General features: G+C 38.9%; 1 protein-coding gene across 2 annotated transcripts in view; it reads left to right on the top strand.

The window, feature by feature from the left end:
- Positions 1-27,812, top strand: part of LOC137291111 (palmitoyltransferase ZDHHC21-like) — a 312,776-nt gene that overhangs the window by 248,524 nt on the left and 36,440 nt on the right. For both annotated transcript variants that reach the window (XR_010957245.1, XM_067822392.1), the window contains one exon: positions 12,662-12,708. Coding sequence is in view for 1 of the 2 variants with exons in the window: in XM_067822392.1 (XP_067678493.1) it covers positions 12,662-12,708 (47 nt within the window). In the remaining variant the exon portion in view is untranslated. The remainder of the gene's footprint in view (positions 1-12,661; positions 12,709-27,812) is intronic.

Raw genomic sequence — 27,812 nt, 5'->3', positions numbered from 1 at the left:
AAACCTATCTTTCTAAGATCCCTTGGACTGTGGCTACAAACAGACCTTCTTTTACTCTTTTTTTAATCTTTCTGCGGGGGTTTCCCCCACACACCCCAATATGGAGATTGAAATAAATAGAGTAGTAGAAGGAGTGGTGAGATTTGGACCACCAGCCTATAAGCCATCAAAGTTAAAATGGATATTTTAGACTGCAAAGTCATTTTATGTGAAAGCAGATGGGCAGAGCCTGTTCTTTTGGAGTTTGTGGAAAAGGGGTCTAGATTCACTTTATTAGCGAATATATGGCTTATATGGGTATGGTCCAAACCCACCATTCCTTCTACTGCCAAAGACAATTTTTCCGGTCCAGTTTGTAGGCACTGAAAATATGTCACCTTCACCATACAATACCTACCTAATTTTTCTCACTTGTTTTCTTGGCACTTTTATTTTTATTAGTATTGTTAGGTTTTTTTTGTTATGAGTTGGTAGTGATTAAGTTTCGTTTTAACCTTCTCTTGATTGATACTTTTCACATTAATTTCAGGTTTTAATTTCATGTTATTTTGATTTGAGGTTACTGTATTAGATTAGAGAGAAACGGTGTTAGCATGGTCTCTTAATTTTGCATGCACCATGATAACCATGGCTCACGAATTCAATACCCATACAATTGCTGTACATAATGGACAGATAATCAAATATTTGGACACAAATATATAATACAAATCATGAAACCTGGAAGGATACAACTTTGATTTCATTCAAAGGCTGATTGCTGTGAAGGCACACTTGAGTCGACGTAAGAAGGAGGACGTGGTTCTTCAGAATTGTTTGCAGTTGATCTGCTACACGTGATGAACGACATATACTACATTTTACATCAACATGCATAACAAAAGGTCAGAAAATGTCATTGTCCGCCTGGCAAGTGATGCTGTCACATCTACCCATCAAGTAGATGCCTCCCGTAAATGCCTGTAGGCACTACAGCAATAAAACGCTCATTTCCCATATGCCACATTTTAGGGAATCGCAAAGATTTGACACGACAAATCATGCACAATTGCCACCAAATTGCCTTTGAGCCTTTTGTCAAGACTCGAACGGGCTTGCCCCATGGGCCCCATTGTCCCATCATTGGCACACCTCTCAGGATCGTCCCCTCGCCTGTTATGCAACACCAGCATTTCATTCTGCTTCCGGCACAATCACCCACCTCTAGACAAAAGTCTGCATTTGCTCACGGGCAAATCAAGACTCGAACGGGTTTGCCTGCGCCAACTACCGTTTGACCATCATCACCTCTCCTCTCGGGGTCGCCCCCTCAACTTCTTGGCCTGCTTTGTGGCTGTGTCATCGCCTGCTACTAGGCAAAATCAATTTACGGGCGAATCAAGACTCAAACCGGTTTGCCTGCGCCAGCTACCCTTTCACCATCATCACCACACCTTTCGGGGTCGTCTCTCACCTCCTATGCCACACCATTTCATTCTGCTTCCAGCAAACTCGCCATTGAGCCCCCTGTCAAGACTTGATATGTTTCAGTTGTGCTGCACCATGGCCGCTTGTAGATCGAGCATCTTCGGCAGAACGAATAATGAATAGTATGAGCAACGTCGCTCCATTACCCACGCTAAGCACCACATCAACCAAGTGCTTGATCATGGTGGAGGTCGGAATTATCCGCCCATAACATTAAGTTATGGAATTACAGGCTATAACCTGCTACTTCTATCCTGCAGTTTTGGCTTGATCTACTTTCCGGTCTACTTCATTCCAGGATATACTTGTTTCTTACCTTTTGGACTTTATTAGCTTCCTTTTGCCTTTGCCTTTGCCTTTGCCTTTGCTTTTACCCTTTCCTCTTCCCCCTACTTTCAGGGTGTTGGGGTTGGGGCTGGGGCTGGGGCTGGTGCTGGAGCTGGGTGGAGGAATCTGTTGGAACTGATGCCAATACAGATTCCTCAGCGTTTGACGTACCCGCTGCTTGTTTGATAACACCTTGTACAAAAACACACTCACTGGCAGCCTGTAAGGGTGTTTTTTTCGCGTACTACTTTTTTGGCTTTTTGGTCTTTTGGCTATGTGCAAGATAGTCACTGGCTATCTTACATTTTGCAGCATCATTAGGATGCTGCCTTGCCACTTCAGTCTCCAAAGCTTTCCGAACATCCATGGCTGTAAATGTCCTCCGTTCATTTTCCAGGTTGGTTTTAAGGAAACCCCTTGTGCACTGATAGCGGCCCAACTCAAGGCACATGTTTTCCACTTCAGTGCCTTCCACTCTCCTGAAGAAAGGCAATTTTTCTGGTTGAGCATCTTCAGGCATGTCACCACGTACGTATTGGCGGTAATCCCTGAACATGTCGTAGTCCTCTTTGCACAAACTTAGGGTGACCAGGAAGCTCATGGACGTCTTGTGGTCCAAATTTGGTACCTCCTGGCAACACATCATGCCTTGTTGAAATCAGCCAACTTCATACACAATGCCACTGAAGGTCTTTGGGCATGTCCAAGTTGAATTATCCCACAAGACAAGTACTGCATCACCAGGTGCTGATCGTCATCAGATGGACGTTGATCTCCCTTGGCCAAGTCCAGGATGTCCATCACCTCCTGTCTGGTTGCAGGATCAGGGTACCCCTTTTGAACAATGGAAATGGGCGGCGGTTGTCTGGTTTCATCTCTGAATTCTGTAACAGATTTATGGGCCTCTTTGGGTTTTTACTGGCTACTGACACCTGTATATGAACAATGCTTAGCACTTGTAAACCTACACAAATTATCGAAAACACTTGGTGACATTTTAACATATGTTTGACAGTAACTGAGAAAGGATTTGAAAGCTGACATTTAATATTTAATACCACCCGCAGAAACCCCATTTTGTGAAAGGACCGTGCTAAAATGATGAATTTCATCTACCTGCTCAAATATGTCAAAGTTGATGCAAGCCATATTACTATTTGGGAAAACATGGTTTTGGATGTGATAGAAAACTTAGAAACACAGCGACATGTGTCACCAGCATTACACCCTGCTTTTTTAAGAATATTGGTTAAATATTGATAAAACCTTGAAAGTGTGGGCTCACTTTCAGGGAACCTAGCTTATAAGCCAGTGTTTGTTAGATTAGCCCTGACTGTGTTTTGTTTGTAATTATATCGAGTACCCCTTCTGGAAGACCCAGTTAAATCAGCACTGGTACTCGGCACTGGATTATTAGTTGAAGGAGAGGCTGCAGGTGCGTCCTCTCCTTGAATTGTGTGCCCAAAGTGTACCCTGATGTAATCAGGGATTTGATTTTTGTTTACAATGTATGTGCCACAAAATGCCAATAGAGCCGACATTGACACAAGCTGTGTAGCAGTATAGGACTCACTACAGGAGTGAACTATCAGGATAACAGCGTTTTAAATGCACGACATCTTTGTAATATGTTTTACACTTTTGACAAACGACTGATACGTTTGTGGACAGCATACTGTACTGTGTTGCTGCGACATTTACTTTCTGGGAGTAATTGGGCGCTACAGAAGAGGGTCTGGATGTTACACTCTTGGACACTCTCGTTGTAAGTCTACTTGATATTTAGGGAATAAACGTATTAATTTTATGTATCAGTTTGATCAACTGAGCAACGTAAATGACTGAAAAATACAGAAATTATTAACAAACGAGAAGAAATAAAAGTAAAGTTCACTTGCCAATGGTTATTGCCAATGCTGACTGGTAGTCATCCACTAAGATACTTGGTCTGTGATGATGAAATTGCAGTAAAATGCATTCCCTTATATTACCACGTCTTGGTCAGATAACTGATGGAATGGTTTAGATGAAGTTGCAAAGCCGGATGTTTCTAAGGGGGAGGAGGAAACTGTAAATTGCCCATTTCCATTCAATGCATGTTGTATATTTCGAGGTGCATGAGCATGCCAAAAGGTGTGAATTGCCCATGCCAAAGAAAATCAAGCATTTTATGCACAAGGTTGAGGTCAGTGGGGCGACAAGGTTTAAAATCAGAAAGTAGTGGCATGTCAAAAGGAGGTGACCCAAGCTAAGTGATTATAACCATAATTGTAAACCAAAAGTTACTGTGTTGTGTAATCTGATTGGTTGAAAAACATCATTAAATGGTATTAGATTCCCGGAAACTGAAAGACTATTCACAGCGTATTGACACGTAAACAATTGTTTTGTTGTGTCATCAACAGTGGTGACGTCATTCGAATCATATTGTGACGTAAAGTTAGAATGACGTCACAAATGAGCAACTCCAGATGCTACCATGGTTTACTTTTGTGTTTACAATGTTGATAAACATCATGTGTTGGCCAATTTCCGGGTGTTATTGAGTATTTGAAGCACAGGAATATTTCATTTGAAACCTCCGGCTGACGCCGTCGGTTCCAAATGCATTCCCGTGCTTCAATTACTCAATAACACCCGGAAATTGGCCAACACATGATGTTTATCTCCTAAGAAGGCAAGACAGGTGACGAAATTACATTTGCTGATAAGTGATATGTCCAGGGTACGGAGATGTGAACACAGGCGAGTGATATACAGCTAATCAGGTAATAATTAAGTTTACAGGAAGCTAGAGAAGTACATGTATATACAATCAATCCATGCGGACAGATCTGAAAGAAGTTATGAAAATAATGATGATAAGAAGTTGCATATGCAAGAGAGTAATTAAGTGGCCAGACAGAGGCAGCCTTTGTGATAAGTTACAGCTGTCAGAAACAGTTGAGCAGAATGAACACAGTGAGTGGTCTGACAGCAGTAGATCAGGCGTTGACGGATAAAGTGTTGGCAATGTAACTCCAGTGAATGTGTGAATCTGTGTCACTCACAACACGGTAGGTAGCATTTATATACATTTTCAGTCGTTTCCCGAAAGTACAAGCACTTACTGCCATCGCCAACACTGTAGAATGCTCTAGCAACGTCTCCCAGAAGTAGCAAACAGGAAGTCAAGGGCAAATAATTCCCGGACAAGCCTGCTGCCAAAATTAAAAAATGTGGATCATCTATTATACGAAATGTGACCCATTATAATTATTACTGAAAACACTAAACATTGTGACCCAATAATAATTATTACTGAATTGATAACAAAATATACAATCTCAACAAAGGATCAAATACAATAGCTATAGATAGATCAAATACAATTATTCTCTAAGTAGTCATAGGTTAGAGAGTTACAGTTGTGTATGTCTAATGATCATCATTCACATATAGATAAAAACTTGACGGCTTAACACAAAACAACCTGCAATCAACCAAATTCAATACAATACAACTTTCACTGCCTGTACATACCACACTGTTAACAAATCTCTCAGGTGTATTAGAGCGATAATCACGTTGCCACATGTCAAACAAACCTGCAGTTCAGCTGATAACTAGATAACTTTGTATGCATTCCACTTCTAAATACCCATCAAAGATTTAACTTACTTCCAGAGGTTTCTGAAAGAGGCATATAAACTAGGGACTTGACCGTTTTCATTCCAGAGGCTGTCTTAACTGACTTGAATCGCTCATTAATTAACAAAACAGAAGGCCTTGTCTTAACTGTTTGTTCCCACTTTGCCGGACAGCTGATGTGATGATAACAGATTAAAAGTAACGGTCCGTTAGCTTGCTGGCTATAGTCTGTTTTAAATGAGTAGTTCTCACCTGTAGTTTCATTTGGGGGACATCAAAGTTTGACAACTGAGTTCGAACTCATTATTACAAAGCATCAATTTGAATTTGTTTCGAGTGAACTCAATTTCAGTAACTAATCTGACTAACTGAACACGAATGATATTAAACTGCAGGGAACTTACAAGAATGATGACAACGTACATACATTTGTCAGGCGTGCATTAGCACTTCCATTGGTTAGGGTGTGTGATGTGGAGAACTTTTGGTTTCGTGCACTAGAGAGTGTTGATCTGAATGACCAGGGTGTGCAACGGTTTGCCGACTACGTCACCGACCAGTGGGTTGAGGGTGGTGAGCTGCTGCTCTGGAACCACTTTGATACAGATAGGCCCAGAACGACTAATCATGTAGAAGGTTGGCACTCTCATTTAAATACCCTGTCAGCCTGTCATCCAAACTTGTTCAAGTTTGTGGACCTTCTTAAACAACAGCAGTCCAGAGTGGAAATAACAATTTCTCAGCTGCAGAACGGCGGGTCCAGACGTCCCAAGAAGAAGCTGTATCGAGCTCTGGATGATCGCCTTGCAGTGCTGAAGATGCGTCTAGTGAATGGGACCTACAACCCGGAGGCATATGGGGATCTTGTCTCAGACCTGGTTGGTGTCCCTGTGTTGGAATGATTATGTATATATCTGTATATTTGTATAATTTTTTCATGTTTCTGCTTGGTGTCCCTGTGTTGGAGTGATTGTGTATATTTCTGTATATTTGTATATTTTTTTATGTTTCTGCTTGGTGTCCCTGTGTTTGAATGATTATGTATATGTCTGTATATTTTATTTATGAAAGCAAATCAATTTTTGAAATTGTACCAAATTTATATATACCAAACTGAATTGCTGAAATAAAAAAAAATCAAAATGTAGTGTGTTAAATCGTTTGTTAGATCGAAACAGACTATAAGTTAATCCCCTATTGTTATAGGGATTATCGCGCATCAGTGATTTTTTATTCCGAACAAAAGTGTCCGGCAAAAAGCGACACCCCCGTCTTAACTGCCTGACTCCTTGGTCCTATGCCATACAAAGAACAATCATTTACCGTCACCCACCAGTTATCTCACCTTGTGGACATATCCAAAGTTTCATGTTTCCAAAATTGGAAATTTTTGGAAATCTGATATTTCCAAACTTGGAAAAGTCTTGGAAACATCATCTTTCCAAGACATTTACAAGTTTCAATTGGGCTGGCAGCACCAAGCATCTTACGGCCCATCTTTGCTACATGCCTTTTTGCAAAACACAGCGGGGAGGTAAGGATATAATTTTTCGGTTGGGTATGCCATGTATAACCCAGAGGTACATTGATTATTTGTAAATTGTTTATTTGTAATCATAGGTGTAAACATTCCCTCTGGGTTGTGATAGCCTGATTGGGTTGGTGGCACCAAGCATCTTGTGGTCCATCTTTATTGCATGCGTTTTTGCAGTGATGCAGCAGGGGGTAAGGATATGAGTTTTTGGTTGGGTGTACCACGTACAAACCAGAGGTGTGTTTACTTGATTGTTTGTGATTATGGGTGTAAACATTTCCTCTGGATTGTGATAGCCAGAAACCCACACGGTTGGCGAGATGTTCATAACTACCATCATCCAGAATGAATATTTATGCCCCTAGACTTAATACCCAATGAGGTATATTGTTTTTGGTATGGAATATGATAAATTACAAATCAAGTCGACTTTTTTTAATTCTAAGGAAAGATAACCCTCGATAGTACTCGCTTTAAGTTTCCTGTGAGTACACAAATGCAACAAAAGATCAGCAATCATAGGAATGGTGATGTTGTGTCCAAGGAGCTGTCACTCCATCTTTTTCCATGTTTTTCCATCTTGCGTCATAGATGAGATGGGTGGATGGTCATGAGAAGTGGCTTGTATGATGCCAGGTGCAAGGCTTTGTTCCTGGGGGGAAGAGTTGATAATCTCCAGAAGCAAAGATTAAGAGCGGATACATTGGATGGACTACAGATGATGCCATTTGAGTCAACAGATTGTCCCAGAGTGGCAGAGCAAGAGAATCCTCCAACAGCAGTTCCAAGAGGAGTAGAAACCAAGTTCTTGTTGGCTATTACATTGCAACGAGGTAAAGTACACAATGATATTATAGAAGTTGGATAGTATGTCCAGGATGTCTCTGAAGGGCAGGAATGCATTTGCTATCATATTACCTCAGGGAACTGAGAAAGCTTCCATGGCCCAGGCTTTGGGGTCGGGTACGGGACTGATATAGACTGGCAGCTGAGCCTTTTGGCTGGTTGCAAACAGGTTGATACATGGGGTTTCCCATTTCCACTGGATCATCCAAAAAGCGGGATCCACTAGGTAGGTAGAATCTGGTCCTTCCATGACAAGGAACCTGCTAATAGTTGACTTTCCCGAGAATGTGTCTTGCTCTTAGATTTGACTTGTGGAGATCGACAAGTTTCTGTATCAGGTCCATTAGAATGGAAGAATGCATACCGCCCTGCTTGTTTATGTATGCTACTACAGTTGAGTACGGACTTGTGATGAAGGTGTGGCCATCAATGTGTCCAGACTTGGAGAACTGCAAGAAGTTATATTTATATGGTACATCCTTTCTAATGGAGTTCTAAGTACAGTGTGCTTATAGATCATTCATGTGTCCACTCTAACCCACAAGTGAAGCAATAATCAAATAGTCAAATCAGTTCTACAGTGTGAAAGGGAGCCCCTTACGTCCACAAGGGTAGTTCGCATTTGACAGGTAGAGGAGGAACAGGATCCATCTCCAGGTCTCCGGACCTGCCTTGATTGATCCGACACTGAGTGAAACAAAGATGTAAGCAACCGCCTCATGTAAAATCCTGCATGGAAGTTAGCGATCCTACTAGAGACATCCAAGTCCTGATTTGGAAGTAAATGGCATGTGGTAGTGTCCAGGATGGCACCTAGAAATTTTATCCTCTGAGTGAGAACAAGTTTAGACTTGTCTGGAAGGGCGAGGAATCCGAGATGTGTGAACACATGGATGACAAATTGGGTATGATGTAGCAGTATGCAAGTACAAATGTGCCAGTTCAGAAAATCATCCAGGTACCTATGTATAGCAATTTGCTGTAGATGAAGAAATTTGAGAACAGGATTCATGACAACAGTGAAGAGCCAGGGAACTATTGATATGCCAAACAGCAGAACACGAAACTGGAACCGATGTCCATTGACTGCCAAAGGGAGATGCTTTTGTGACTGTGGATGGATGGGCACATGGAGATAATCATCTTTTAGATCTAAACTGGTGAACTTTGTGTTTGGACAATTTTTTTTGCAAAGATTCCAAGTGACTCTATGGTAAATTTAGGAGGCCGACAGAAAAACTGTGTGTTCAATATTTGCAGAATTATGACCATTTCCATGTCCGGAATACCTTTCTTGGTGACAAGAAATAACAGAGAATAAAAACCAGGAGTGGAGTCCTGAGGTGACAACTCTACAACTGCTTGTTTGATGAGTAGTTGTTCAATAGCCATGAGGGCTGGTGATAGTCGAGGGCCCTTAAGGTAAAAATGTTGCCTGGGAGGAGATACTGTTAATGATGTCAAATTGTTGAAGCTGGAGATAACTGCCTTTTAGAATGGCAGATAGAATCCATAGATTGTCTGTTATTTGAGTCCAGTTGTGATAGTAATGAGATAGGCAACTGCTTACCAGTGATGACCAAATTGTTTGTTGAAAATTTGTAATCAAGTTCAAGTCCGTGGATGGTTTCTTATCTACAGGAGTTGAGAGTTGAACTTTATGAGTAAGCAAGTCTGTGCCAGAATGAGCAAGAGACTCAGAAACCCCAGGATGATCTGGTCCTAGTAGGAGGAAGGCTCTGTTGAGTAGTTGATCTTGATGAGTCTGTCTGAGAGGCAGCCCTGTCAAATGTCGATCATTGATAATGAGGTGAAAGGGGAAGATGGGACAGAAACGAAGCTCGAGCTCCATGTGTAGGATTCCACAATAGACCATTCCGGGCCAACAAGGCAGATGCCAGCTGTTTCTTTAATTTCCTAGAAACCTGTGCATCCTGAGCAGTGATTGTGTCAGTCCATTTCCCGTTTAAAAGAAATGATGCCTCCACAGGTTGTTGGAACAATTCGTCTTTAGCCGAGTTGGGAATATTCTTAAGTCCATATAACATGAAGGCACACAGCAAGGCCATCAAATGACCCGTGACATCCACTATGGTTTGATGTATCACATACAAAAACGAATGGGCCAAAGCTGCCTCCTGCGCAGACATGGCAACCATAGTGTGTGGTTTGATTCCAGAGTAATCCTCAAACATACTTTTGAGTACTTGGCGGACCCCTGAAGCGAACAAATGTATGTATGATAGTATGTCAGTTGATAAGTGCACTCTGTGATCAATATCATTCCAGTCTCCCTGAAAAACTGGTATCTTGAAAGAAGTCAAATACGGAAAATTCTTTATCCAGATCAGGGTGAACTGGCAGAAAAAGAAGATAATGGATAGCATAGGATTGCCGTAGATAGTCTTAGGCAAAGAGTGGACCGTAGATGCTTTGGTAATCACTTCATTAAAGATGGACAAAGCTGACAACACAACAAAAGAGTGAGGAAGCTACTTTGGCATAAGTAAGGGGATAAATGCTGTGGGGATCCGATTCTGTCACATCCGAAAATATGGAGATGAAAGGCAGATTGTGATTGTCAATGTGATCTACAGCCAGCGATAGGCACATCTGGGGTATCCTAAGGCATGGAATTTAAGGACTAGCTTGGAGCCTTTGCTCCCATAATAGTGGCACCCAGCGCTGATCTGCCAGACGTAGACACCATGGTTTTGTCTGGGACAGTAGATATCTGAGACTGGTATCACTGAAGCCACCAACATCTCATCAGTTTGATGGATATTAGCTGTGGAATTCTCCAAGAGACTCCGGCGACTGTTGGCTGCAAACATTTCCTGGTTAGTGACTCATATCTACATGACATTTCAATGTTTGATTTTTTAAAAACTCATCTGTTCTAGATGTTTCAAAGTCAGTCGAAAGACACATTAAGATCTTCCTTAAAGGACGCTAGCATAGCCATATAAAAGAGTTCAAGTCAAATGATGGCAGAGGAGGGGTCCATTCTGGAGTAGACACTGTACTAGTTTTAGCGGTTTGGGCACCTTAAAAGATGACAATTTCCTGTTCTTAGCCCCTATTGCAGCCTCATTCATAGAGTTCCAGTCATTCTCTGATAAATCTTGACAGAACAAACGACGATAAAGTATAAAGAGGTTCCGTGGTACAAGCCAAAGACAAAGAATGAGATCCCTGTCAGACTGGAAACTCTGACCTGACAAAAACTTGTGAATGCCTACAACTACAAAATGTCGGGAAAAAGTGAAAAAGTCAGCAATGTAATTTACAACCAAATAAGATTTAATTATGCAAAATATATGACTGCTGCAGAATAAATGCGACAGTATGACCATAGTCTATCACTGTATAAAGTTAAACTTGAATACAAAAGAGAATATCCAATGAACTCTAGAAACATGTCTATACCCAGTGAGTCCAGAGGAAAATATGACACGTGTTGGTATTCACTGGTAGAAGAGCAATCAAGGGAGGTAATCTAGCAGGACCAGGTATTATCTAGGTAAGGATTACTTCCCTTTGTTATTAAATTTTCTTTTTTATCTAAAGGTGACTGTAATGCATCACCAGGTAACAGAGGAAAAGGCTGTCACAACCCAGAGGGAATGTTTACTCCTATAATTTACTGGTTTATCTCTGGTGTCAGTAGACCACCTACTATTGACCCCACAGTTTTCTGTTGTCACAGGCCACAAAGATAACTGGCCAAGATGGTTTTGAACTGCCTTGCTCTCTTGGTGAAGCTTAAATACAGTGCACTCTTCTTTGTCACTTTCATGATAATGATAATAATTCACTTATAAAGCGCCTAGTATCCATCTGACCAGTTGCTCACTGGATGCTCTAATCAGAATCTGATTATCATTACCTCGTATAACCCAAGCTGCCCTCTTAGGCGCTAGAAGGTTATAGTCACAGGACTCTATCTCACCAGGTACCCATTTTCTGCTAGGTGAACAGAGGCAAATTTGAACAAACTCACTTGCCTAAGGTGAGACCACATGTTTCCCATGTGCTTCGTTGTGGGGCAGGACCGCCTCATCAACTCCAATCAGCAATATCTCCCTGGGGGGCATAGTGGGTGAGCTGGCTAAGGTGCCAGGCTAGTGATCCCGCAAGGATGAGGTGTCGGGATCGAGACCACCTGTGACAGAGTGTAAAAACCTTGGAGTCAACTTTGTGTCCAGACTCTTTCAGTCTGATCCTCTCTGCTGCATTTTAAATCTTAATCTCTAAAGCAATAATAATAATGATAATCCTTTATTACCTGTAAGAAATTCATTTTGCATCAATACACAGCTCTCCTACAAAAGAAATAAACAGCAAGAAACACCACAAGTATAGTCTCTTTTGCTCATGAGCAGACCTATGAATTGCAGTCTAACTCAAAAACTAATAAGCATACAATACTTAGTGAATCGCTGATCATGATCAAAATGTCAGACCAACTCTGTGATGTTTTTGCAGAAATATATCTTAAAATCAAAGAAAGCTGTTGAACAAGCCATCAATAAAATATTTACACAGTTCACTATTTGTTACAAGAGAGGGATGCAAAGGGAGGAACAGCCATGTGTGCGAGAAATCAATCACATTATCTCCATTTGTGCGCATGCTTCTTGAACGCCGGGCTGTCTCTTTCTCTGCACTCCTTCCTTGTAACAAATAATGAACTGTGTAAATATTTACATCCAGTTTGGCATTATCACCAAGGTATTGTTACAGGCAGGAAATCTGTTCTGGCTAAAATATGGTCTTATATCCGGGGTGGCATCATAACCAGCTGTGCACTGTGTCTTGAGTAACATGATGGTTTTTTGTTTGTTTGTTTTTAAGGACAGAACAACACTCGAAAATATCCAGCATCCACCAGATCCCACAAGGTAAGTTAATATTCATTTTCATTGAACGAAACATATTTAAATATTCCACAGGACTAGAAGGTGTCTTGTCAAGTGGAATATTTTGTTATCTCCATCCAATAACATTCAATATTGTTTGTCTAGCTAGTTATTCCTTTCTTTGTTTATTGAAAGTCACTGAGCTTGTCATGGTTCATTGTAAGTCCTCCAGTTGTGCATTTAACAGGTTTATGAGGTTGTATGATAGGACTGCCATTTTTGTATGCTATAACTGCCATTTTGTATGCTGAGTGACCCTTCTCGGATGCACTTGTAGCTGATACGCAAGTTTTTTTTCCATTTCAAACTATTGGTTTTCCATTGCAAATCATTTGTTTCAGCTGTAGAGGATATTGTTGCAAGTTTAGAAGTTATTTTCCCATTTTGGTGATTTTTGCTCTGCTTAACTCATTAAGGCTGAGAGACCCATGTGTAGCAGATTAATTAGCTTCTCACAGCGAGAGACGCATGTGGGCGGTAATAAGAAGCACCTCTCATTCAACGAGAGACTTATATGTGCATTTTACATTTTAATAATGTACCTGTTATTTCAATCAATTTAGTAGTACTGATCAAAGACTAGCTTTTCTTATGAGAGAGGTTACCTTCTGTATTAATCAGAAGTATTAAAGTGTTTTGATAACAATTGCTCGCAATGTCATAGGCTTATACAGGCAAATGAACACGTCTGCAAGAAAGGGGATTATGAGATGTTGTTACAGGAGGTAAGTGTTTGTTACTCGTCATTGGGAGTGAATACTAAAATACTATTTATGCACATTGATTGAATTACAGTGACAAGGTTATACTTTCTTCTAAATTAAATCATTCATTCATTCATTGTAATAGTTTGTATAATGAATTGTAGACATAAATAGCAATACTGTATGCTATGTTCATATAGATTTTAAATAAACCAAGTTACTGATTTAGAACAAACTCATTTGCAACTATTGATTTTTTATAATTCTAAAGTTGATAATGTTACATAATCAAATATGAAGTGATAACTCTTGCATTGACTCATAATATATATATTACACATAAACCATAAAAGGCAGCTGAAACATTTTGTTCAGTGTGTTGAAAGTTTCATTTGAATTTGAAATGTGATTTTTCAATGCAATTTACATAAGCATTGTGTAAGAAACATTTGTTTTTGATCTCTGTAATTATCTGCTGCAGTGAAATTATCACATGTATCAATAAACGAAGTCTCCATTGATCCGTCAAGACGGGAGTATTTATGGGTGACAATTTCTTTATTGTGAAGAGTCATGACATTTTGGAGTATGTTCTTACTCCTTCATCAGGTGAAATCAGCAACCCCCTGCCTCCCACTACTGTCCATCTACCAATTAACTACTGGCTTCCTTTGTCATACTGTTGTTGTTTCTACATGTACATATATAGCTGGCTGTACTCGGTTGTTCATTCACCTGATGAAGAAGTAACAACATACTTAGAAACGTCGTGACTGTGCAGATTATATTTAAATGTTCAGCAAGCAATTATGTTTGATGTGCTAGTAGTATGCGCAAAATGTACATGCAATAAATACTATGTCTACTCAATGGTTGGATTGGGTTATCCTGGGTAATAATGATCAGATTTTAGTGCTTTGAGAGCCTTAAGGAATAATAAATCGCCAAGGTGCTTGTTAGTCCTGTGTGTACATTTCACACAACCTTACTAATATGTATGTTCCTGTTTTGCAAACTTTTTCATGATAGCCAGAGTTATAAAGCTGAAATCCAGTCGTTGAATCAATAATCAATCTGTCTAGTGAACAAATGTGCTCTTCAGAAATTTAGCCCACGTCTCATCACCTGTCATTTCCTCTATGACAGGTATCACATGATATGATTGGTCATAGATAATAAATCAGCTACTATATTGAACAGTTGAGGTACAAAACGTTGTATTTGGGAACTTTGATGACGCCCCATCCCATGACCCTAGGTCTTATATATGTACAAGGAATAGTATTGCACAATATGTACACATGTGCCTTCATATGATAACTTATGTTTTCTGTGTTAACTCTAGATGAACCAAAGTGACAAACTGTGAATCTGTTATACAGTCAAACCCCGTTGTGTTGAACTCGTCGGGTCCAAGGGGAAAGTTCGACTTATCCGAGTGTTCGACACATCCGTCAGCATTGAAAAGACCAAGAACCAACACGACCACTGTTCTTAACACATCGTTATTTTGCAGTAGGATACACATACGAACAATATATCTTTGCAATAAACGTTTACGGCAGTATTGATCTTTAAATTACAACATATACAAATATAAATCAATTCAATCACTTTATTCGTCATGGCAAATAAATACGCATACAAAAAGATAAGAACAAGAATAATATAACAAACTCACAAGCGATCCCATTTAGTTGACAGCACTAATTCATTTTCAGTCAGTATAAAAAGTTGTATAGCTCATACAAACAGAATCGGAATCCCTAACCATTTTGAACCATTTCAAAAGTGCTTCCTCAATGTCATCAAATTTAGCAGTACGCATTCTCTTATGAGAAGGTGAAAAGCTTGACTGAACAAATGCCTCTTTGATTTTATCAGCATTATTAATCCATGTAGAAAGTGTATTTCAGGGTATGCCAAATTCAGTTGCAATTTCTACTTTGGATTTTCCACCCGACTCCACAGCTATGACAGCCTCGTATTTTGTCTCTGTTGTCTTCACAGATAATTTTCGCTTTTTGGGTGTAACATGCGATCCAGTTATCCCCCCGGGCTGATCGGGTCCTTCGCTGAATCGCTCTGCCATATTACTTACCATACTGGTTAAAAAATTCATCCTACACCTTAAATACTAAACTAAAAACAAAACATCAATTTAGATAATCCAACTCCGTTTTCCTCACTTCTCATTTTGTATTTTCAAGGAAATCACATGACCGCTAACATAGACTGTCACATGACAACAACATGCGCCATTGTTTGTTTAGAGATATCCTGTCGGTCCGTGATCAACGTGTGACTGGTAACAACTTAATTATGGTTAATTGTTTGAGTAAAGTTCAGTTGGTAAGTGTGCTGACAATGTGTGTATAGATGCGTAGTTAAACATGTCACTTGATTGCTGAGTCCGTTAATCGTTACTTTTGATCTTTAGGTAAGCACTTTTATGAGGATGACTTCCGATTGCGCGACTGAAGTTTTCAGTTGCAACAACCAGCTTTGACAGTTCGAGACAAAGGGGTAAATTTGTACATGTTAGAGCCTTTGGGGACCCTAAAATGAGTTTGACACAACCGGGAATTCGACACATCTAGTTCGACACATCAGGGTAAAAATAATGATAAATATAAGGAAATCGGCAGGGACCGAGATGTCAGTTCGATACATCCGAGAATTCGTCTCAACCGAGTTCGAGACAATGGGGTTCGACTGTATGTAAGTCACAGACTAGCTTATTAGTACTTTCCTTAAACTATTCAATATACACTAGGAATGCACAAGCGAAAACGAAGATTATTAAACATGTATGTAAATTCTTCTTTACTGCCACTGACATAGATGTTTTGTACAATGTAACCTCACACAATGATATGAGAGGGACAATTTGTTCATGTATGTCTCATGTCTTACATACGTATGTATGTTAGGAAAGTATAAATGTACATGCCACCAAAGGTCTACTAGAGAAAATGCAATAAAATTACATAAAACGTATGTATCACACCTGTTTTCTTTCAACATATATCTTTACAACACAATTAAACAATCAGGAATTGCTCGTACGACGCGACATTTTCCTGTAATCTCCGAAACCCTCCAGGGATATCTGGCATGAATAGCCCTAAGTAGTCTCGCCACAGCAAGTCAGGCAATCAGCACAGGTTTCCAGGTGTTGAGCAGCGAAGTGGCCCTCAGGCTTAATGAGTTAAGCTTAGACAGCCCTTGGTGCTGAGAACATTCCACACCTCTGGCACAGGTCACAGTTTAATGCATTTAAAGCATGCCTGATATATGGACCTTCATCCAGAGCTTGGCATAGATACATTTATTTTTCTTGAAGAAAAGGAAGAAACATACAAGCCACTCCTGTTTGTGCTGGACTCTGTGCTGAATCTATTGTTGCATGTTTGATGTTTTTCAATTTCTTCTTCAGACATGTTATACAGTTCAATGATTTTCCCCTATTAGTTGTTGTTCTATCAGTCTTTTCTATGTTCTGCTGCCAGTGTACCTTAATAAATTTGTTAGAGAAGTTCATTGTTTGCCATCATTTTTTATATAGTAAGCTATTTGTACTTTTATTATAGAATAATAAAATATTGAGTAGTATAAACAATGGGAGTACAGGACCAGCCTATTTAAGGCATGGAATCAATAAGTACCCTTTCCTCACTCTTGTTAATTTGTAAATTCGTAACACAACTACCTTTCATCACCCCTGTGAAAAAGTACACAAGGAAGACTGTGGGGTATGGGACTAGCCTATAATAAGACAGGGAATCAATTTGTAATCATAATAAATTTAAAATATTGACTAGAAAGATTGAAAAAAAAAAAGAGTTAAAGGGTCCATTTGTAGCCACAGTCCTCCAAGGGAGACTTAGAAAGATTCTTCTGCGCATTTCTCCCTTGGAGGACTGCATCGGTGCCTTCTCTCATCGTTTATAGTCATGATTTATGTTGCTTATGTTTTTAATGATGATGATGATGATGATGATGATGATGATGGTGATGATAATGCAAGGAAACCTACTGAGGCAAAGGCAGGATACGAACTCATAATGCACAGCTGCACAACTGTATACGATAAGCCTGTACCTCAATGATTGAGCCACTCAGGACTGAGAACAATAATCTCAGTTTATCGGGTATATAAGAATGAAGATTTTTATGGATATCAACTTCTTTATGTGAGAACACAACGTTTCGGAGTTAATGCTTACTCCTTCATCAGGTGAGAAAGCATTAACTCCGAAATGTTGTGTTCTCACATAAAGAAGATGATATCCATAAAAATCTTCATTCTTATGTATTTTCACTTCTAAATGACATTCAAAGACTTATCGGGTATAGTTTGAGATTACACAATCCTATATCTATGACATCATCTTTGTTGGTACTTTTAGAGAGTGAGTGAGTGAGTTAATATTTAACGTCACATCAACAATATCTCAGCCACAACGTGATGATACTTTTAGAGTTTGTTTCATATATAGTATAAACGCTGTGTATGTAACATGTATACATGAATTGAAAAAGCAAGCATGTGAGGAAATATGAGTTACCAGATTTATGAGGTTTAAAGTATCAAAAAACACTTTCTGTGAAAGAACTTACAAAGCAAGCTCGCGAATGTGGAATGTGAGCTTATTCTCGTATGAGGAAATCTGAGCTATTTGAATTAGTAAAAGAACAAAAACCTATAGAATTACAATTCATGCCTACTAAGAATGCTGTAGGTATACATTTGAGAGGTTGGAAGATGGAAGTTGGGAGAAACATCGACATTGAAGATCTGAAACCATTGGTATTTGACAAAGTACAAAGTAGACGAAATAAACTGAAATATTCAAGAGGTATTCAATTTCAACTCACGTTGAAGATAACATTAGAAAAACAACAAGCGAATAAAGCAACTGAATACACCAGTGATTACTTCAGAGGTAATCAAAAAGTTATAACACAAGACACTATCAACTCTTCTATAGACAGATCATTAGAAAAAATTCAAGAAACCCTAGAACATTACACTAATATGGGGTATGGTTGAGTTGTTGACAAGATTAACTTGGTATACCTGCATATAGCAAACTATGTACCATTGAGAGGTGGAATGTACTTATCCCTGCCTGAGTATTTTAAGAAAAAACAAGCCATGGTAAACATTAAAAAGTGAGGCAACAATTGTATGAGGATAGCGATAAAATCTGCTAAATTTCCAGCTGAAAAACATTCTGATAGACTTTCCAGTTATCCAGAAGATGGGGGTGTGTTCATCTATACCTTTTCAATTGATCCCATCATCTCTCAGATCCAAAAATAAACAGAGACAAAACAACAGAATCCAGACTTAGACATAAACGTATTCGGTCACGAAGGTAAAAACGTAATAGTACTGAGGATAAGGCCTTTATTGTATATGGATTGTCGTAAAATCATCAATATATTTACGGTACAACTAGGTAAAAAATATCACACATGGATAAAGAATTTTAGCTGTCTGTTATACAATCAGTCGAAACACAGGGAAAAGAAATACTTTTGTGAAAGGTGCCTTAACAGGTTTTCTAGGTCCGATCTTCTCAATTCACACAGGAATGATTGCCTAGGTGTAGGGGAGATAGACGTACGAATAGATATGCTGAGAGAAAACATCAATATCTTGAAATTTATCAACCACAAAAATCATGTCAGTACCATGTACTATCTACACCGACTTCGAAGCTATCATTAAACTAAACGATACAGTAGCTCAAAGATACAGTAGATCAAAGTTTCACGCAAAAAGTACAAGAGCATGAAGCATGTGGGTTCGGGTGTGTGGTTGTTCGTTGTGATGGTCAAACTAACCCTCCCGTTATTTATAGAGGCCCAGATGCGGCTGAAGAATTTCTAAACTGTTTACAACAAAAAGATTATAAAAAAATGTGCAACAAAACACCATATTGTCATGTATGCTGTAAACCTCTGAATGGTGATTCAGTTCGAGATCACTGTCACATTACTGGTAAAAACAGAGGTGCAGCTTACAATGTATCTAACTTGAAGTTAACAATAAATCCTAAACTTACTCATATCCCGGTAGTGTTTCACAATCTTCGCAAGTATGATTCACTGATTCACACATGATTATGCAAGCTATTTCATATCCTGTATGCCAAACAATATGGAAAGATACATATCCTTTTCTCTAAATGGGTTGAGATTCATAGATAGTGTTCAGTTTCTGTTGTCGTCTTGGTCAAGGCTAATAACCCGAATGACTTAGCTATAACTAATTGTTACACAGAGGAGGAAGCTAGAGCTTTGCTGCCATGTAAGGGTATCTACCTGTATGAATATATGGATGACTGGTCTAAGTTTAATGAAAAACAGTTACCTCCCATTGACCACTTCAATAGCAAGCCTTCTGACGTGTCCATAACACAAGACAATTACGAACATGCGAAAAACGTATGGAAAAAACTGAGCTGTAAGAATCTAGGCGATTACCACAATTTATATTTGAAAACACACGTGTTATTGCTGGCTGATGTTTTTGAGATATTCAGAAAAACATGTTCAAAGAAATAATAATAATAATATTATTCAAGTCTCGTGGGATGTCCTACTGGAGAAAACCAGTGTGAAATTAGAATTATTTACCGATTATGATATGCATCTGTCTATAGAGAAAGGGTTACGCTGTGGTATTTCTATGGTATCAAAACGTTATGCCAAAGCTCACAACAAGTATGTGAAAGGCCTAACCCTAAAAACCTACAAACTATCTACTCTACTTATATACTTGAAGTGGATTTAGAATGTCCAGAGAAATTGCACACATCGTACAACAACTACCCCCTGGCCTCCGAACGTTTGAGGGTCCGAGTACCAACATAACTTCATGAATGGGTGGCTGGCAAATGTTGAAAAACTGGTACTGGATTTGATGAACAAAACAACATATATTGTTCACTATCATAATTTACAGATGTGTCTATCACTGGGTATGAAGCTGACTAAAGTACATAGAATACTGGTTCAACCTGGTCCATCTTGCCGGGGTTGTTTGTAATAGTAACCGACTGATGCACGGCTTTGATGCCTAGTGGTTCTCTTAATCTTCGAAAAGGATTTACTTTTCTACCATATGACATTATTATACATATATATTAATATTATAAATTTTCAAAAGTATGGATGGTATTGAGATTGATGATTTTGGAGCTATTGCCTCTTCTGATGTTGATTACGATGAAGATACTTCGTTTACTAGTTCATCATTGAGCAACAAACAACTGAAAACAACAGTAAACGATTATTATGATGGATTTAAAAGCGATAGAAACTACTTCGAGCCTCAGGGCCGACACTATTCGAAGGTTGCCATAGATGATAAGGGCTGTCTACGGGTTTAGGATAACCCAGAGGTTGACATCATTAACAGGCACACTAGAAAAACACTTGCCTTGTCAACACTAGCCAGTCGCCATGGTACCGAATTTATCCACAATAAACTAAACATGCAGGATTATGGTGGTGCAAAAGCAAAGATTCCTACAAAGGTTGTTCAAGATCAGGAAGCTACCATATCTAAACTAAGTAGTACTGGCGACATGACATAGCATGCTACAGAAGCATTGGACTTCATCGAAAAACTGGGACAAACCATTGCCGGGGTTTCAATTTCCTATGAGGGAACTGTACAGCCTAGATGAAGCCTTGAAACGTACACAGAGAACTCATGAACAACATGGGGAAACTGAACGAACTCGATGAGCAAATTGCTAGTGAAAAGAACAAACTCAGCGAAAGGGATGACATTAAACATCGTATGACTAGAGAGACAAGCGACATACACGATTGGAATCTGCTTCCTCGGATCAAGAACAGCTTCGAACCTAGATCAGTCGTGTATTGGAAACAATTGATCGAATACTGAATGAGGATACCACGTTGGCCCACAAGATCCAAATGTTGTTCCGAGAGCAAGGCATCACAATAGCCAGCGTTATGAATTGGCTTCATCATATTGACGCTGGTCGTATCGATGACGGGGGATGGAGGAACAGCAAGTGGGGGCTCCCCAACACCCCCAGTTGAAGTCAGAGACTGGATAAAAAATATCTGAAATCGCTCAGGGAAGTCCTGGCTAAACTCACTGGTAAGGACACAGAAGCCCTGCCCGGCATACAGTGTAGCATAGTTTCGTGGCTGCACAGCATGCTTGGTAAAACTGTCACATGGCTTGGCCAAAATCTGTGGGTATTCATCATCGCTGTTGCTGGGCTGGTGTACATGCCCGCTGAAGGAATTTTTAACCAGATGAGACACAAGCTGATAGCGACCCCTCCAACCCGGTCGATGTGCTGCTGATTGGACTTGTTGTGGTTGTGGCTGTGGGTGTGTTGGTTTAGACTCCTAGACTCTGGTGGTGATGCCACTATACCCATTTCACCAGTATGCGTGGGTGGTGGTACGTGGGAGACGTTGACAGTGGCATTAACACCCAATCTTTGGTTGGTCGTGGTAATGATTAGTTCATTGTTGTAGCCTGATATTTTATCAATTCTCAGATGCATATCGCTAGGGGCCATATACAATCCCACGCCGAACACGTAGTCGACTTTTGACCTGGCATATTGCAACGTGTCAAGGTATCATTTATCATTTTATCAGGTATCAAGGTAGATCTACTGTTGATGCGATAGTATCCTCAATATTAGCCATGAACTGTTTCTGCGCATCGTAAACGGTCCCATTACCAATGAGTGCATCTGTGATTGAACCCCAAGAATTGCCTAAAAGTATGTTCTAATCAAATCGTTCTAAATGGATAATACCGGCGATAATACATCCTTTTGATGTATCCAGCATAAATTTTGTTTCCAATCATCTGCCGAACCGGGAGGCTGCTTAACTTTTTTCAACACCGTCTTTAAAATTCATATGATCATCTCTCCATTCATTACTCAACAGAGCAAAGTCCTGTAGAAGTAAATCTCATTTCAGTAAATCCATCACTTACCTCTTTCACCTATCTCACACCATTGTATGGAATACCCAAACCATGATTTGGACCAGACAGAAAAATACAATGACAGACACACCGAGTAATTTTCATTGCAACAGTATAAAAAATTGATAAATGTTAATATTTCTGAATAAAAAGTACCAATTATAGATACAAAAAATAATGCTATAAATATAGGATACCAAAGCGTAACACTGCATATACAATAATGGCAGGTAATCAAGGGCCAGGAATGCGAATAAAAAGATTCATTAATGTGTTTGATATGTTATGATATGGGTCTTGGGTCCAAGTGAGGGTACCAGTGAAATCCCTTATCTAACTGGCATGCTGGTCTGCTTGGAGGAATTAACTCAGCAAAGAGTCCGAAGTCACAGAAAGCTAATCACAATTTTATTAACAAGAAATAGAATAACAAGGGTGGCCACAAAGAGTTGGAACAACCCTCTGGGCTGAGGGCTAGAGCTGGTCTAAACGAGTTGGAAGTCTAAACCCTACTGATGGACAAATGGAGTTGGAGACTATTTAACTACAATTGAAACAGTACAAAGATTATGATTTGCTGACTGAAATGGGTGTAACCTGCAATAACCAATGAAATGCAGGATAAACAAAATTGGGTGTGTCCTACCAGAACAACTTCAGTGACCAGACAGGGAGAGTACTTAATCTTTTAATCCTATTCTAAGTGGCATTAATCTCATTGGCACATTTACTGGATGCTTGATTGCTTACTCGGGGCTGGATCTTTAATGAACCTTAACTGGTGTTTGTATAATGTCATTTTACTGTAGGTGATGGCATGTTTACCTCATCAAAGCAGTTTATTAACATGTCTAGACATAACCCTTGTCTTAGTGAATGGTTTGTCTTACAGTGGAGTTCTGATTACCTCAGGCTAGGATTTTAATTCTACACCATCTGTGAAATTGTGTGGTCATAACTTATACCTTTTTCAATAAAATGTCTGTGAGACATTTTACAACTTTTGACAGGAGTCTTTGTCTAAGTTATTACTGATACATGATGAAACTAATATTCTACATTTATATTTTCTTAACTCATTAAGCCCTGGAGCTGCTCCACTGCCCAACACCTGGCACCCCTCGCTGACTGCCTGATTGCTGTGACGAGGCTAATTAGTGCTAATCATGCCTCATGCCCAGATATGACAGGAAACTGTCTAGTCTCACAAACAAGTACTGATTATTTAATTGTGTCGTAAAGATGTAAATGGGAAAGAGGCCAATGTGAATACATATATTACAGCATTTCATGTAATTTATTACCTGTGTCTCTCATACCCCTTTGCCAGTGTGTGCTGTATTTTTATCAACACCTACGCGGTCTTTGTACGTACGAGATGAACAAATATACAAACTCCTCCTGTCTCTCTCATCGTATGGACTGAATTATAATACATTATTTATAATAGAGTTTAAAAAGAGGGGGTCTTGCATTATAATCATCTATATTTTTTGCCAAAACATTGCTTGTGCTTACTGACTATTTCAAGGAAAGTATCAATAGGTGTGTAAGTAACATGGAACATATAGAGATTTATAGTTTGTCAGTTTGTTCATCTTAACTTAACGCTGCAAACATACATCACCATTCATACACATACATACTGCATTATACATTTATCATTACTCGATGCTAAACAAAGCTTCCCGTCATGTGAAGGGATAAAATATCCCGAATGTAACGCATTATATCTCAGTTACTCATTATATTGGCTGATACTTTGACCAATCGTATCGTGAGAACCTGTCACATAGGAAGGGCAAGGTGATGGGGCGTGGCCTAAATTTCTGAAGAGCACGTTTGGACAATCAAAGTGATAGGGTAGAGATTGGCTTTATCGTTGACCAATGGCTATGTTGTGTTACGGCTGTATCAACTGTCATGCAACAATTTGTGTATTGTAAACATAACATCAGTTACTGTAATGATGTATGAAAGAAACACATAAGACATATGGGAGTAGACTGACACTATGATGAGTGTATTCGTTCTCAGATGGTGAACACACATGTCTTAGTATTTTGGACATGTAAAAGAGTAACGACTGAAATGCAACAATTGAAAAGAATGAGTGAATTTAGTTTTACAGCGATTTTAGCTATTTTCCAGCAGTTTCGCGCGGGCTTCACACATTGTGCCCAACAACTGACAAGAATGGTATACCGTACCATTTGTACAACAAAACTAGTGCATAAAGCGTTATTGTCCTTGGAACAAGTCTTTATGGTAGGCCTCAAAACAGTCAACGCACAAAAACACATCACAGCTTGAACATCTGCATTTGATGTCTCGACGTTTGCCAGTTCGTTTCATTGTATGTAAGACATACTTAAACCAAATGATGTCCCTCTCATATCATTGTGAGAGATTAAATTGTTCAAAACATCTATGTCAATGGCAGTAAAGACGAATTTACGCACATGCATATCTATGAAAGAAGCGTTTCAGAAGATACATTGCTATTGTATACTGAATATTTTAAGGGAAGTACTAATAAGCTAGTCTGTGACTGACATATAACAAATTCAGTTTGTCGCTTTGGTTCATCTAGATTTAACACAGAAAATATACGAACATACATGCATACATATTGTATAATGCTATTCCTTGCACATACATAAGACAAAGGGTCATAGGATGGACGTCATCAAAGTTCCCGAATAGGACGTTTTCTATCTTAACTGTTCAATATAGTCCCTGATTTGTTATCTATGACCAATCGTATCATGAGATACCTGTCACATTGGAAATGACAGGTGATGGGGCGTGGGCTAAATTTCTGAAGAGTACGTTCGGTCACTAGACAGCTTGGATACAGATTGACTATTGGTTAGATCGCTGACCAATCGATATGCTAGATTTCGGCTTTATCAACTCTCGCTATCATGAAAAACTTTGTGTATCGTGAACATACATAATCGTAAGGATGCCTGAAATGTACACGTAGGACTAACAAGCACTTTGACGAGTTTATTTTTTTTTCTAAGCGCTCAAAGTGCTACAATCCAATTATTTTTACCCCGGATAACCCAATCCAATCATTGAGTAGAGATAGTATTTATTTGCGTATACTTTTTGCGCACACTACTTGTACATCAAACATAATGGCTTGCTGAACATTTCAATATAATCTATACATTGTTATGAATAAATATCATACATGTATTATAGAATTCAAAAAAGTAACACGATACTGATTTATTGTGATGTATACACTTGAATCTCCCCAAATATTTATGAAGATGGGCATACTTTTATTTGTTTTGAAAGCAAACGAGGTTCAGAAGATTGGCAATGGGCGTGACTCCACAAAACAGGTTGTCCAATGATGTAACAGCGCATAAGTTTGTTTTACACTTGTCACAGGACAAAAGTTTACCTGGACATGCATTCGACCAGAGGCTGTTATTTTGAGGTTGAAAGAGGTGTTCATATATTTAGTGCTGTCTGATTGAATGATTATACGCATCAATTCCGTAACTGATATATTCTCCTCCTTTTATTGACGATGGGTCTGATACACGTGATCATTACACAGGATAAGATAATTACAGAGATCAAATACAAACGTTTCTTACACAATGCTTATGTAAATTGCATTGAAAAATCACATTTCAAATAAGCATGAAAGAGCTTGAACAAAATACCCCAGTTACCTTTGTAAGGTTTATGTGTACTATATATGTATATTATGAGTAGATGCAAGAGTTATCACTTCATATTCGATTATGTATTATTGTCAACTTTAAAAATCAATAGTCGCAAATGAATTAGGTCTATATTAGTAACTTGGTTTATTTCAAATCTACACGAACATGAGTGTAATACAGTATTGCTATTTATGTCTACGATTCATTATATAAACTATTACAATGAATGAATGAATGATTTAATTTAGTAGAAGGTTTCGTAACCTTGTCACCGTTAATTCAATCAATGTGCAAACATAGTATCTTAGTATTCACTCCCAATGACGAGTAACAAACATGTACCTCCTGTAACAACATCTCATAATCCCTTTTCTCGCAGACATGGGTTCATTTGCTTGTATAAGCCCTCAACATTGCAAGCAATTGTTATCAAAACACATTAATAGTTCCTCTGATTACCACAGAAAGTAATCTCTCTCGTAAGAAAAGCTAATCTTTGATCATTACTGCTAAATTGATTGAAATTATAGGTAATGTACGAATTTAAAATGTAAAACCCCCAATACGTGGCTCTCGCTGAATGAGAGGTGCTTTTCATAACCCCCAATACGCGGCTCTCGCTGAATAAGAGGTGCTTTTTATTACCCCCAATATGCGGCTCTCACTGTGAGAAGCTAATTAATTTGCCGCATATATGTGGCTCTCGGCCTTAATGAGTTAATATTCTATTGTATTGCTTGTACTTATTATAAATAATAGTGAATTTTGGTATGAATTATCATTTCATGATACTACAAGTCCCCCCACTACACATACACACATCCATTCCATACATAAATTTTGGTATCTATGGTAGCTACCCTAGTTTATTATTTATGATAATAAAAACACAGAGTTGATTTATTTGAATTCATAAACTAAAACGATGACTTTGCCTTTGGTAGAGAAATCCGAAAATCTTCTTGCATAAAAAAACCAACTTATTGCACCTATTTACCCAAGTACACAACAAATACCTGTATGTATTCCTTATGTAACGAAGTTCCGTTGGTATCCTCAAGACATTTTCAGCCCATAAGTATTTTCAGGCTGCATGCGACACAGAGATTACATCTTCCTTGCTGTAACTCGTGTTTGATGGTGTAAATCTACATGTGTTATTTGTCATCATTCTCTGGATGGTCAGTTAATGAATTTACAACAGGTATAATTAGTAGTAACACCACTCAGGTTACTCAACAAAGGTTCCCATTTGGCATTTCTCCTGTCTGGAGTAAATACTCAACATTATAAATTAAGGTCTGTAATGGCAAATGTATTGATTGTGATGTAATATGTGCATGTAAGTGATGCAAGAGGGTTTATCTAGCCTCATGAAAGAATGTCGAGTTTTGATTGGTCCACGTGACTCTGATAAAATACCATGTACATTCATCATGATCCGCCAGCGGGAGTATACGACTTTTATACTCCCGCTGCAAAAGTCATATCCTCCCGCTATGCCTCGGTGACAACGCGAGAAGTGAGAAAAGCGTGCATCGACAAGCCTTTAGTAACGTGCGGTGCATTGAGGTCAAACGATCAGCTGGTGTCAACATGGCAGCAAGTCAATTCGATGTGTGTTGTTTTGTTTTGATTTAGTGAAAACATTCAGCTTGATAATTGCATTATCACATCGTGTCT

The sequence above is a fragment of the Haliotis asinina genome, chromosome 7 (assembly GCF_037392515.1).
Source record: "Haliotis asinina isolate JCU_RB_2024 chromosome 7, JCU_Hal_asi_v2, whole genome shotgun sequence".
Taxonomy (NCBI): Eukaryota; Metazoa; Mollusca; class Gastropoda; order Lepetellida; family Haliotidae; genus Haliotis; species Haliotis asinina.
This window is presented reverse-complemented; position numbering and strand designations above follow the sequence as displayed.